Source organism: Marmota monax, unplaced genomic scaffold (assembly GCF_021218885.2).
Source record: "Marmota monax isolate L192 unplaced genomic scaffold, Marmota_monax_Labrador192_F-V1.1 WCK01_AAM20220418_F8-fsc00047, whole genome shotgun sequence".
In the NCBI taxonomy this organism is placed as follows: domain Eukaryota; kingdom Metazoa; phylum Chordata; class Mammalia; order Rodentia; family Sciuridae; genus Marmota; species Marmota monax.
Window position 1 is genome coordinate 2,303,664 of NW_026692072.1, and position 14,422 is coordinate 2,318,085.

A 14,422-nucleotide genomic window follows, 5' to 3' on the forward strand; every position below is an offset into this window, starting at 1 on the left:
TTTGAATATCTAGATAGATGGCAGCGCCACTTACTAAGATAGGGAAAACTTGGGAGGAAGTAAGGATGACCCGTTCTATACAGAGATCCAATGATGAAGTATTGCAAAGTGATAATGGATTAGTCAATTTTAAGGTCACCACTGGAACAAACGGAGACATTGATTAGGCCATAGGATTTATTGATCTTGAGGTATAAAAAGAGACCTGAGCTAGAGATGCACGTTTGAGAGTTATCAGGACACATGTGGGGTGTAAATGCCCAGGAAAGGATCCAAAGAGAAAGTAGAGGCCAAAAGGAGATTGAGAGAAAGACAGTCCAGGGAAGTTTCACAAGCTACAGAGCAACACAAAAGGGTTAAAGGGGGAGAGGGAAGAATTTCAGCCAGGGAGACACAGGAAGCCGGAGGAAGGTGAATCTTAAAGAAAATAGCAGCCACCATGGAACTATACCCAACTCTAGCTTGCCAACTAATGAGGCTAGAGATGTAAGAAGAGCGGACTGCCCCGTCTGTCACTCTATGGATCAGCAGCATTGACAGTGTGGATCTGGCAACTGGGCAGGTGACCTTTCCCTTCCTCTGCATTCTGAGATGTCTTTCCCAACACTGTGGCATCAAAGAGGAAGACTGCAAGATGCTTTGGACAAGTGTTGCCTGCTGCCCCGCCCTCCCCTTCAGGAACCATCAAAGCAAACAATGAGTTACCTCTGGTTCCCATTATTTCCTTCATCGGCATCTTCCACAGAGTATTCAAGACCTCAGTTTTATTAATCCAGCCTTCCCCTCAGCATATGAATGTGCTTAGATCACACACCCACACACACACACACACACACACATCCTAAAACTAAGAAAAATAAACCAAAATGTAATCCTGGTGTCCCCTGTATCTAATTTCCTATCCCCATCCTGCCCTTGACTACTTGAGTCCTAGGAAATGTACAGGAAAGACAACAGCCCTGAGCTGGGCAAGGCCACCACATTTGAAGAATTGTACATGTACATGCACATGTACAAATATGACATAATGCATCCCACTATTATGTACAATTACAATGCACCAATAAAATAAATTTAAAAAAAAAAACTATTTTCATTTTCTCTCCACCCACTTCTGAATCTATACCAACATGGTGACAGAAGCCATCGTTTTTGCTGACCCTGCTCTGAGAAAGGCCAATAATGGCCTTAAAATTGATGAATCCAATGATCATTTTACAACACAGACATTTTTTACTCTCTCTATATCATGTGGCACCGGCAGCCACTCCAGGACACCTGCTCTGTTCTGACTCTCCTTCTTATGTCTCCGTATGCTACACATCCTGACTCACTCCCTCTGCTCATCTTCATGGCCACAGAGCTCCCCTGGAGCCTTCCCTCAGCCCAGTTCTTTCTTCCAGCCTTCATGATTTGTCTGAGTGAGCTCATTTTCTTCTACAGTTATAACTGCCATTCTACAAACACTCCAGCCTCTCACATGAACATCTCCACCTCCTATCCCACATACACAAAAATCCCAACCCAGCCTACTGGGCCAAATCCATTATCTCTTTCTTCTTCAAAGATGCCATTTTGCTCCAGAATTATTTTTCTGCACTCACCTCACCCCCTATTTACTTGAGCCAGCAACCTGTGAGATGATGCTACTCCCTTCCTCCTGCTCACCCCACATGCTCTTGGGCTCTGAATCCTTCTAATACCCCTGATATCTGGTAATGCATGTTGGTCACTGTGCTCTAGTTCATACCACTAACTTGCAGTTAAATTATTGCTGCTATCTTTGGAACATCTGCACCCCACCCCCTCTCCATCCATATTCTACCCAACATCATTATAATAACGAAGACTCGGTGATAACTTAAATCAAGGACTAATTAAGTCAATCACGAACTCTTTGAATCAATTATAATACACCCATACATATATGTTTTAGGTGTTACAAGTTCTATATAAAATATATGTTTAAATATTTATGTACATATTTATGCCACATGCTTATATACATAAAAGTATTAAGTGAAAGGCAAATTGTTAGGGTAGTCTATTGGAAGGTGCAATTTGCATATTGAGATTACAATGTTTACATGTGCATAGAAAAATGTTTCAAAGTGCAGACAAAACAAGAACAGGATTTCCGAAGAGGTCCTAGTGGGAGACTGTGGGTGTGTATGGTACCTGTGGTACTGGGGATGGAACTCAGGCACATTCTACCACTGATCTACACTTCCAGCCCATTTTTTTATTTTTTATTTTGAGACAGGGTCTTGCTTAGTTGCCAGAACTAAGCAATCCCCCCACCTCCACTTCCACAGTCACTGGAATTACAAGTGTGCACTATTGTGTATGGCAGGAGATAGTCTTTTACTTCTTTGTGCCATTCCATAATGTAATAGGTTTATATTTTTATTTTAAACAATGCTATGTTTTGTGTTATGGAAAGAGCCACTGGTCTAAAAGACATAAGGTTAAAACTTTTGTTAACAATTTTTTTTACAGTGAATAACAAATCCTTTAGAGTTTTTTAGTTGGCTGACAGTTATATTCTACATGCAAAATGTATTTTCTAAATACAATTGAAAATAATCAGTAATATTGTTATACAAATACTGGAAATAAGCACAATATTCATCTGCTAAAACAATAACATATTTCAATTATTAAAACTAGTAAAGAAAGGAAAGAAATTTTAATGAAACTTTGGTTCGCTTGCTTTATCTTCTATTTCTGTACCTGAGCCTCTTGAATTATATTGTGCTAATAAAAACACAAACAACAGTAATTAGTGACCTAGTCTCAGAAAGCAGACTAAAGTGACAAAAGAAAATGAGGTGAAAGAACGTAAAGAATTATGATCTACAAGGCCTTGGATTAGGTACAAAAGTGTTCTTTCATCTCTGAACATACCTTAATATTTACCAATGAAATAGAGCATAGAAATGTCAACATGCGAGACCACCATTGGCCAGAGGTTGACAGAATGCCTGACTTCTCGGATCATAGAACAATAAAATAGATATTCCAGAAAAGGCCATCCAGTCATTGCCCACTTTCCTCCCAAGTAAGGATTCCTTGGGAAATAATACTGGAATATAAATACAGCTGGAATATAAAAACAGGTGCTTTGGACACTGGAAATATCAATAATACCTATGGTCTGATTCCCTTGTATTTATCTCCTGGACTTTCTGACCCCTCCCATTAATTTCACCACACCAGATAGAAATCAGGAGTTGACTTTACTCCCTAAGGTTAAAACCATCTTCTCTTTTAGACCAGGCATCCTCAGAAGGACTGAAGCAGAAAGAAGGGCTTCTGTCACCTGTCCTTATTGGCTCTGTGAGTCACAACTAAACTGGAGGAAGATGGTAATCCCTAATTCTTCCCCTCTTGCCCACAAGAATCTTACTTCCCTTTTCATTTTTTTCATACAACACCATTATTTTAAGGTATAGCCTTATTTATTATTAATGTATAATAGATAGTTCTATGTATTTCTGATATACAACACAATGTTTCAATATATGTATACAGTGTGGAATAGCCAAATCAAGATAATTAATATATCTATTACCTTGAATACAGTGTGTGTGTGTGTGTGTGTGTGTGTGTAAACAACACTTAAAATGTACTCTCTAGCATGTTCAAGTATATAACATGTTATTATTAACTATAATCCCTGGTTGTACAATAGGCCATCTAACTGAAATTTTGTATCCTCTAAATCATAAGGTATAGTACTTGTTACAGATGGTAACTTTGTGGCAGCCTCCTATTCAGATGGAAGGCAACTGTATTCCTTATTTTGTTGTCTTGCAAACACTGAATTTGGAGTCTGTGGATGGTGTGGTAGGTAGGCTGCCTAGAATCCCAAACCTCCACACTTATGACAGAAAGAATCACTGGCTTCATGGCTGGGAGTGTTAGTAAGTGACAGCTCTTAAGAACTCTCCTCTCCAAATCCTTGCCCTATACTCACTCAGGCCACAGCCCCTGCCTGAGCAGAGCTGCATCCAATGGCTGGTAAAAACAAGGGTAGAAAGGCCACACACTTTTCCTCTACAGGCACCATCTGAAGAACCATCCTTGCTCCAGGTCTTACAGTGGGTGGGTTGTGGCCCTTGCTGTGACTGTCCACCACTGCTTCCTTCCCTCCTTCGCAGCACTTTATGCCGAGTGCATAAACTGTCAAGACACTTCATACACACAAGTCTTCATTTCAGAATCAAGTTTCCTGAAATCAACCAGCCATAATGCCCCAGCCCAATGTATTAATGTCTACAAAAAAGAATCCAAATCTGAATGTTCTCAGATGGATAAACTCCTACAAACGATTAGCTCTTCATTTGAAATGTTAGCAATTAATCATGATCTAAAACTCAATGATTCTTTCAGTGCTATAATTCCATAATGATTTTACAAATGTGTGCTGATTGATGACTCTGAATTCCAGAAAGACACTGGGGAAATAGATTCCGTCTATGATTGCATTACTCTCTAATCCATTCTTAGAAATTAGACCAATATTTATTTTTGACACTTTTTCTAGGCCATATGGGTTGCATATAAGTATAAAAAAATAACAGCTAAACCAATCCCCTGGGGACCATCAGTCCCTTCGGGGTGTGAAGGTGAGTGCTGTCAGTCAATGCCCATCCATTTCACAGGTGTGCAAGTTCATGTTGAGTTCCATCCACTCTCTCAATGAAGCTGGCTGTCAGATCCCAACTGTCCTTTTAAGTCAAGACCAAGGTGAAAACAAAAAACCAGGTTGGTCTGTAACAGTGGGTTTTCCCTGACACTAATAGAGAAGAATGCATCTCTTGTTTTATCTGTCCTCCTTTTCCTTGTTCTCCTTCATGCACAGCTGATCCTTCCATCTGAAGTTCTCTGATTTGAAGTCAACAAACTGAGCAATGACAATCCCTCTCAGTTGCCTAAACTTACTCCACCTTTTTTTCTTTTTCTTTTTCTTTCTTTTTTCTTTTCTTTCTTTTTTTTTTTTTTTTGGTGGCATTTTCTTTTCAATGTCCCATCTCTGTTCAAAGATTAACTTCCTTCTGTAGCCATTGCTTTCCATCTTATATGCCACCTCTTCAATTCCTCATACCCTTTTCTCACCAAGGACAGGCTATCTTGCCTTCTCTGATCAAAATGATTGGAGGCACTCACTGGAGCAAAGACAACAAAAATAAAAGAAAGGTCTGTGAGAGTTTCAGGAAATGAGGATAAATTGCAAAACGTACACAATAAGAATGAAGGACCATAGGATTAGATGGCACAGAAAAGTAAAGAACCCAGTGATGGCACAAAATCAAAACAAAGACTCTATGTTTCAGTCTCTCCATCTATAAAACGAGCATAATATCCCCTAGGAGTTTTCCAAGAATTGAGTGATGTCACATATGTATTGTCACATATCCTTGGCATAAGTTCAAATAAATGGTCCTATTTATATCTGTGCATGGTGATAGTAATGAATACTGTTGATGTACTGCAATTATCTTACTATTTCCAAATTACATATTTGGTGAGAAAAAAAAAACAAAAAAAAATTATTTAAAAAAAATGCTGTGGAAACTGGGATTCCCTAAAAATGTCAGACCACCGGTGCCCACCTTTACTGCCCCCTGTTGGGTGGTCAGCAAACTGTGCTACTCTTCAATAGACAAATATGGCCTCTGAAAGATTTCTTCCCCCATTCAAAAGGTATCCTTAGGTCATCACTGTTTGCATCTGTTATAAAACAAACAATATCAGCCCAACTCCCAGAAGGACAGGGTCAGTAGCTGTTTCAGAAGGATGGGTAAGTTAAATCACAACCCTAAAGAGCTGCACTTGAAGACTGCAAAAGCATAAGTTCCAGGGGCGGCTGTATTCCCAGCCACATTTGCCACCAAGAATACATACCCACAAGTCAATATTCCAAAGACTGGCCCATGTGGTCAGGCCCTGGCCTGTTTAAAAACACTACATCAAGATGAGACAATGCTATTAGCTTCCTGGCAATCAATAATTATGAAAGAACTCTCTATTAAGAACAACCCACAACAAAGATAAAGGAAATAACAAGAAGTGGTTACAAGGATACAAATAAAAAGTTGCACGAATTAACCTTTCATTACATAGAAATGGGGTTTTGAATAAGTCTTCAATCTAAAACCACCAGGCAGTGGCATACCCTAAGCATGGAATCCAAGCTCTCAGAATATCTGCCTTGAAGAAACACAGCTGGAATGGTCCCAGTGACGGTGCCCAACCTGGAAAGTTGTGCCCTGCCTCCGGACACACCTACTCCTTAGCCTCAGCTACATGCTGCTCCATGGAACTAAAAGGCACAGCCAGTGGTTAGAAGCATAATCCCAGCAGTCAGCATCCAGAGTTAAAGGCCAGACTTTACCACTCACTGGCTGTGAAATCTTGAGTAAGCTACTTAATCAGTCTGTGCCTTGGTTTCTATTCCTGTAAATGGGACTAATAATAGCACTTGCTGTTTCGCACTGCTGCTGGGACTAAATAAATTAATGCATGCATTGTACTTTTAAAGATCCTGGGCTGTGTAATTACTCAATAAATGGTACTGAGACAAAAAGGCAGGTTCTTGGTCCTCAATTGTCCCAATTTTTAAGAAAATCCAGAATCAGAATTTCTTTTTAGGTGAAACATTTTTAAGTTAGTAAATAATTTGAACATTTTCAAAATCTTCTGAAAGCCAAAAAAATAAAAAATAAATTAAATTAAATTAAAATTTTAAAAAAAGAATGTTCCTGTGGGCCACATAAAGTCCACAGGAGCTCAACACCAATGCTGTTCACAGAGCAAAGCTTGGGGTGACAGACAGGTCTCAGCCCCCCCCCCCCCGCCTTCCAACTTTGTCGCCAGCAATGGGATCCCAAGAGCACAGTGGCTGAGAATTAGGAGTAGCAGGAGCACCTGATGGAAATGCCAAATTGCAAACAGCCAGTGACAGATGGCCCTCCTGGCCAAATGTAACAGAAGAGAGCACTCTCCACAATTTAAATGAAGTCCACAATATCCAGTGGAGTATGGGGACAATGTCTCCATCTCTGTCCCCATGGACTTCATTCAAGGTCTTTAACATTTGCCATCATCCATCCTAGACAGGAACCATATTGACACAGATCAAGTCTATCTGCCAAAATGGCATTCATTTCCTTCCTTCCATTTTCGAAGGACAGTTCTTGCTCAACAAGTCTGTAATCCACAGCAGCTGGCAAGGTTACCGAGACACCAGACAGTGGATCAGCAGGCAGCAGTCACAGCTGCCCATCTAAGTGAGACATTAAGTAAATAAATGAAAGAAAAAATGAGTAAATATCAACATTGTTGAAAAACACCTTGAAAATGCACCCCCACACACACACACACAGAGCATTAAGAAAACGAGTTCTTCTCTTTAAAAGACTAAATGTCTACCCTTCGTTCTCCATTAATACTGTTGATCCATTGTCTTTTCTGCCATTACTTAAAGTCAAACAGACAGGTTTATAATGCATTGCCAGTTCTTTTCTATTCTACTAGTGAATATGCAGCCATCTGCCTCCAATCAATGATGGGGCACATGGAGATGGAGCAATGAGATATTTTTAAATTATGAATTAATTAATATTTTTAAATTAATTAATTCATCCCAAGGACTTGGCGTTTGGAGTATTGCAGGGTGAGGGGCGGACAGAGGGAAGGAGAGCAAGCTTACAATCCTGGTAAATAAAGAGATTTGCCATAATCTGGATTCTAAAACCCTTTCTATGAAGCATCCTGTCTGCCCCCAACAAGCTGTTAAGGGCATGAAAGCAAAAATTGCAAGGAAGATGATGTCTGGCTTTTGTTATTTTTTGGAATTATTTTTCCAGACTGTGAGGACAAGTTCTTAAAATGCAAACAAAACTAAAATTTTACCTTGAGAATGATGTCTATGATTGCTAGAGGATTTTAAATTATTAGTGCTTTATTAGATTAAAATAATTATAGCAGGTGACTGAAATAAAGAGGAGATTTGGTTCATTCTGAGAGGCAAGCCAGTCCATTGGGAAAGAAAATTCGATATGGAGAACAATTTAGTTTTCCTGTAAAAGGAAGAAAACAGACATGTGGGCATTGTGTGGGTACAGCCATGAGGGAAATGTCAGAAGGGAATTTTCATTGAATTCAACCTGTGTTGAGCTTCAGACTGTGAAAGAGATTTGCAATTCTGGAACTGTAGGATTTATGGCATACTGACCCAGAAATCTCACACTTGGCTGTTAAATGTTGCTTATTTTCGAAGCCAAAGTGTCATCTCTAGAGGACTTCTCCTTGTCTTACACATCCCTCAAAACTAAAGCCAAACAGAAGACATCTAATTGTGTTGCATAAAAGAGGAAAAGAAGCAACCATTGATATTAATGTGCAGACATGTGTTTTGGTTTTTAATAACCTGGTGTTTACACTTTGCAAGTTTCATTTGGATTTAGAAATTATTTCTTGAGAATTAAGCTTTCGATTGCTCACAAGAGACTGTCTTGGTAAACATGAAATGGCTTTCTTATAGCTCTACTAATATCTGTTTTACCCAAGGAGACCAATTTCTATATTTCTAAAATGAGAAATGAAATCCCAGTACAGCCTGAGGCATACAATATGGAAACCCCTCTAGAACTGAAGCCCCATGTCCTCTACTCACCCCCGAAATAAGCCCACTCCATGGGCTCTTCCCCCAGCTGACCTCAACTTCATTCCCCAGGGAAAAAGGGAGAAAGCAACTGTTACATTTTGTTTTCTTTTGCTTCAAATAATAAATTCAGGGGTCTCCTCCACCAGGGTCTTTGCTATCAGCAGTTTTCTGTTTCACTTGCTCTCTGAGTCAAACTGAAACCCAAGCCCTCGAGACTGTCTTTTGCCCTGACCCCTTGGCTCCTGGGAGCTGATCAGAAGACAGATCGCGTTGAGTCTCTGATATATGTAGTGACCTAGCTGTCCCCCACTCCTAAGAATGTATTTCTAAAATGCCTGTCTCTTCAGCATCTGAACACTCCACTGTGACCCAGTCAATAAAGGACTTGAGCCTGTCTGCCACCAACTACTTGTAATCTCTTTGCAATTTGGGTCAGGGACCTAAAAGCCATCTCAGTAATTCTAACCATGACAGGGGACTCAGGGAGAAAAAAAAAAAAGTTAAACTATCAAATTAGACCATGCTATGTAGGAAAGCACTTCTTAGTGCCATCAAAGAGTCCAAAGAGTCACTGTTAGTTTTTATAGACACTAGATGCTAAAAAAAAAAAAATCTCAATTCCAAATAATCAGAAAACTTGAATTACCAGACAGTGGTGAGGATGTTCCCCAAAAGATAAGTGCAAGTTATAAAAAGAACATTCTAAAAGACAACTCACAGGACATGCATGCCAAAGATTTGATAGAAAGCCAATAATTAGCACAGCCATGCCTACAAACTCCTTAAGGAAAACATTTGAAGATAATATTCCAGATGATAACTCCAAAGCTCTGCCACATCCTAGAATCTTCCTGGAAAGATGGCATTATATTCCATATAGTTTTATTCTATTTTCTTTGGACTACCTACTTCATAGAGTTATTAGAAGAATCAAACACGATGATGTACATGAATGATCTTTGAAAGTGGAGTGATAAACATTAGATGTCATTGGCTAATAAGTCTTTAAAATTTAGTAATCAACTTATGTTGTTGATGGCAACTACATCAACACCTAAGCGTTAAATTCCCCATGCATTCCGGGTTAGAGTTGAACTGAAAATACATACATTGAAAGCGTATAATTATATCGCTATTTTCGCCTCCTTCTCAGCAATGTGTGTTTCAAGGAAATAGCTTTAATATTGTTAGAGGGCAAAAGCTAACAAAGGAGACCAGCCCAGGGATTCTTCCTGAATTTTCCTTTACAAATGCATTAACCAAATGTATCAGGAGGAGGAAAGAATTGCATCACTCCTCATGAACAATTTAGTACTGAAAGTCCTCTGCTGGAACCAACCTTCTATAAGCCAGCTCCCGGTCTGTTTATATCTGTGTCCCCCTCCCCCACCCCCAGAGATCCTAGGGTGTATGTTCTAACATGAAGGACTCAGGAAATGCTCCTAGAATAAAGCAGAAGGACTTTGAGAATGTCTCCTGCCTATCAGTTACTGCTCTTAAATAACAATGGATCATAGATATTTCTACATTTGTTTCCCAGAGCCTTTCCGATTATTTTTTCAATTCTTTCACTTCTTACATACAAGTACCTTTAGCCAATCTTTTCTTAAATACACACAATGCATAAAGATAACATTTGTTATATATCATTTTTTAATGCTAAAAATCTCTTCTGCTCTATATTTAATGTACAATCATTTGGCAGCTCTCATAGGAGAGCTGACATAGGAGAGATAATCACCCTTAGTTTGGGGAGTTTTGTTGTTACCTTAACCTCTATCTCTTCTATCTGGCCATCAAAACTAGAAGAGAGCAGGATTCAGAAGACTACCATCACCCACCTACTACCAATATCATCCCAGGTATCTTCCAACCTGACCTTTAGAAGCAGGGGTAAGTCTAAAGGGCCCCTGGAGGCAGCCAGAAATACCTTCACAGCTTTTCTAATATGAAAACCTTTTAAATTAAACATGGGGAGGCACTGATGTTGAATGATACAGGCTCTTAATATTTAATTCAAGAAATATATTTTAGTACGAGATCCACCCTTCTTGTACACAGGTGTCTTTCCAAAGCATCTTTTTAGCAAAATAATAATGATGAGGAAGATGACAATAAGAAGAAGGAGGAGAAGGAGGAGGAGGAGGAGGAGGAGGAGAAGTCATCTATGCTGTTATACCTTTAGAAAAAAAAAAAGAAAGAAAGAAAAAACGTCATGCCGTGCAAGATGCCAGACCCCTTTGGAAGAACTCCAAAGGACAGAAAAAGGGTGAATTCCTTCCCCTGGACACCGACCGACAGTTTTAGAAATATTTTCTTTTCATTGGAGTCTAGAGATCTGTCTTTGGACACCAGCTTTTCACTTCTGCTTAGAGATCCATTGCCCAAAATGAGATTGCCAAGTTGGTTAGATTTATTACAGAAACTCTGAAAAGGACCAGCACCAATGTCTTTTCCACTTGGGTCCAAAGGAGCCCCTGATATTTTCTTTTTACATAATATGGATCCAGTGATCTCTTGCAAGTGGCTGGTACCATTTTTTTTTTAAATTAATCCAAGGGCTGAGTTCCCCAACTAGTCTTTTTATTCCCACTTGGACTCCAGCAAACCTCAAAAGTTTCCTGGGAGATAAAGATTCAAGACCCTTCCTTTGACGTGTAGTTAACAGGCCCTTCTGTCCCTTGCAGCCCCATCTCTCTCACAGGAAAGACAACTGCCCTTATTTATCACTGGAAGCTTCCTCCAGGCACATGTAGCCTCAAGAGACAAGGGGAGACTCCAGGGCTGCAGGCAGAATAGAAAAACCAACATTGATCCGGAGAGAGTCTGGGGACTCCTGCTCTGCCCCAAACCACAGGTTTTCCCGCCTTCCCCGGGAATCACCCAAATCTTTCCACTCTTCCTTAGAGCTGGCCAGGGAGATTCCGGTATCCAGAGACAAGGAGTGATCCGAGGGGTCCCAGCACCTCCGCCGAGACTGCAAATCTGGAGTTCAAGGCCGCGCGCGCTGATCCTCGCCCCGCCCCGGTCCCAGTCCGGGCTCATTCATTCCGGCTGGTCCCCACCTTCCAGCCCCCGTCGCGCTCCCCAGTGGCGTTCGTCGGCTGCCTGTCCAGCCAGTGTCTGCTCACACCGCGGCCGACCACTCATTGTTTTTAAATCTCAAAAGTAACCCCAAGAGAATTTTTTCTTCTTACTTTTTCACACCTCCATCATATCTTATCCCTTTTAATTAAAACCACCCTCTGTCCCAGGCTTCCTCAAAGCGTTAAGCAGCAAGCTCCACGAAAGAAAATCAACCCCCTCCCCATCATCCCACCTACAGCCAAGCCACAGCTCAGCCACCATCTCAGAGGCCCGGCGCTGATATCTCTCGGTCCCCATCCCTGATAGGGGGGCACCACCCCGCGAGCGGCTCCCACTTCCCTTCCAGGATAGAGAAAGGCCCTCTCACCCTTCAGTGGATGCCATGGTCTGGGGAACGCCCCCTCCTCTTCAGCACAGTCCGGCAGCAGCTAGCGAGGGAGCGAGCCGGCGCTGGGGTGAGCGCGTGTGTGCGGGGGAGCGGTATTTAAGGGGGAGCCTCTCTCCGCCCTTCCACCCCCCTCCCGGGTAAGCCCTTTAGCGCCTCGACGCGCGCTGGAGGCTCCTGCGGGCGCTAATCCACGTCCTAGCTCTCCACTGCGCGCGTCCCGCGCTCCCCTACGCAGGTTGCAGTAGCGCTTGGCTGGGCGCTGGGGGGTTTGGAGGGTTCGGAGAATGGTTTCCCAAAGACAGCGCTGTCCCGGGGGCTACCGGAGCGCGCGCAACAACGCTGCGCCCCCGCCGCCGCCGCTACCACCTGTGCTTTGCTGCGGGGCAGGCTGGCGTGCCGAGTGGCGGGCACGGAGAGTGGTGGCAGGGGGGAGGACAGAGAATGTCTGTACGGGGGAGTGTGTGCGTGCGTGTGCGCGTGTGCCGGTGTGTGCGCGCCGGGGCAGGTGGTAGAGGCCTCGGCGCCCTGGCTCGGCGCCTGCCGGGGAGGGATCGCAAGGTTTAGCCCCTCCGGAGCTGAGGATTTACAGGCGATCCCTCTCTATTTTCGTCGAAAGCTGACATCACCGCGCCGCAGCCTGGAGCGACTCCTTTAACCGCCACCCCCAGCCCCCATCTCGAGACGCGGTCCCTCCTCTGCCATCCCGCCCCTTAGCCTCTCGCCATAAATTAGCCAAATAAGAAAAGAAGCCCGCCGGTCATCCGGAAGGCTTGGGCAGCCCGTGGCAGGAGCCCAGAATCTAAGGAGTAGCTATTGTTTCCCCTCAAGTCCTCGTGGCCCCAAGTCACCCCAAGCTGGGCGAAGCGCCGGCGGCAGCACAGAGACCCGGGATGCCCCTCCGTCCCCAATCCCTGGAGCAGCCTCGACGCTCACCCTCACTCGCTGATACATCTCTGTTCCAGCTCACACTCGACCCCAAATCACCCTCCACCGGCGAGCACACCCACCCTCATCCTCCCACGTCTGCGGTATGGAGCCTCACAGAACTCCAACTGCGCAAACCCGCACGCTGCGCGACCGAAACACTGCCCCGCTTCGCGCCTTCCCCAGCTGGGGCCCGCATAAATCTCTGGGCTTTAATTATTCATCAAGATTAATATTAATACAGCTCCCTGAGGGCGAAGGGCGGGGTGAAGGGAAAGCTATAGTTTTGTTGTTGTTGTTGTTTGTTTGTTTGTTTTAACCGAAAAAGGTCGGCCTGGGGCGGGGGGGGGGGGGCGCAGGCTAGAAAGGCGCGGAGAGATTGTCGTGGCTAGATGCTGGGGACGTGCCTCCACCCCCTCGACTCTGCACTCAGTCGGCTTCTGAGCCCGGGGGAGGCGCGCAGAGACAGATGGGCTCGCTCAAGGGAGGGTCCAAGCCTCCTGGCCGGCTTTGCATAATAATGAGGAGACCCGTGCAGCTTTTATTATCTCTGGGACAGGGACACAGCACTAGTCTACAGCTCTGCCACCTGCGGGCCCCGTGACCGGCGGGAAGGCAAAGGCTCAATTTCCTCAGCTGGACAATGGGACTCAAAATAACCCCTTTTGCAGGGCCGCGGTGAGAATTAAACAGACTGTGAAAAAGAGATTTGCAACGTGTAAACGGGTTTGGAAGATGTGAGCGGAGTAAGCCTGTCGCTTGGGACCTGCCAGGCTCCTCCAGAAGAGACCTCAAAACTCTACCGCCCTGGTGGCGGTCCTCTGCACCCGTCGCTTTTAATCTTCTTGCCGAGAGGAGGAACTCCTTGGTGCCCCATTGTGCTGAACCGATTATAAAATGGACTGCCGAGGACCACGTGGAAACTTGCTAGCGGGCCCTGGAGATGGTGTTTGGGAAGACAGGGTCCCCCGCACTACCGTTTAGTGGTTAACTGTCAGGCGCTGGTATCTGAGAGCTTGAGTTCTTCACCATCTCCCAGTAATCTTCATCTTCCCCCAGTAATCTGGGAAAAAATTCCTTGATCTCACTTCTGCCTTTCTGCAAAATAGGGAGATCATCCCCAGCCTAGCAGTGAGCAGGAGAACTAACTAAATGAAATGTAGGCGACACGAAAATCTCTTTAAACTAGAACCTGGCGCCCAGTAAAAGTCAAAAAAAAAAAATGTTCAGTGAATTCTAAGGGTCCTTGGAGAATCATTTTCTTGGGCAAAACATCCAAGGATGAATAGACAAGTGGGGGAAATAACAAGAAAAGGAAGGGGAGAAGCTTTACAGAAGTTAAAAATAAA

At 43.4% G+C, this 14,422-nt stretch overlaps 1 protein-coding gene across 1 annotated transcript in view; it reads right to left on the reverse strand.

Moving 5' to 3' along the window:
- Slc1a2 (solute carrier family 1 member 2) overlaps positions 1–12,779 on the reverse strand; it is a 145,819-nt gene extending 133,040 nt beyond the window's left edge. Inside the window, exon 1 of the mRNA XM_058583277.1 lies at positions 12,129–12,779. Within this exon, the coding sequence (XP_058439260.1) occupies positions 12,129–12,145 (17 nt within the window). The 5' untranslated portion in view covers positions 12,146–12,779. The remainder of the gene's footprint in view (positions 1–12,128) is intronic.
- Positions 12,780–14,422: the final 1,643 nt, after the last annotated feature.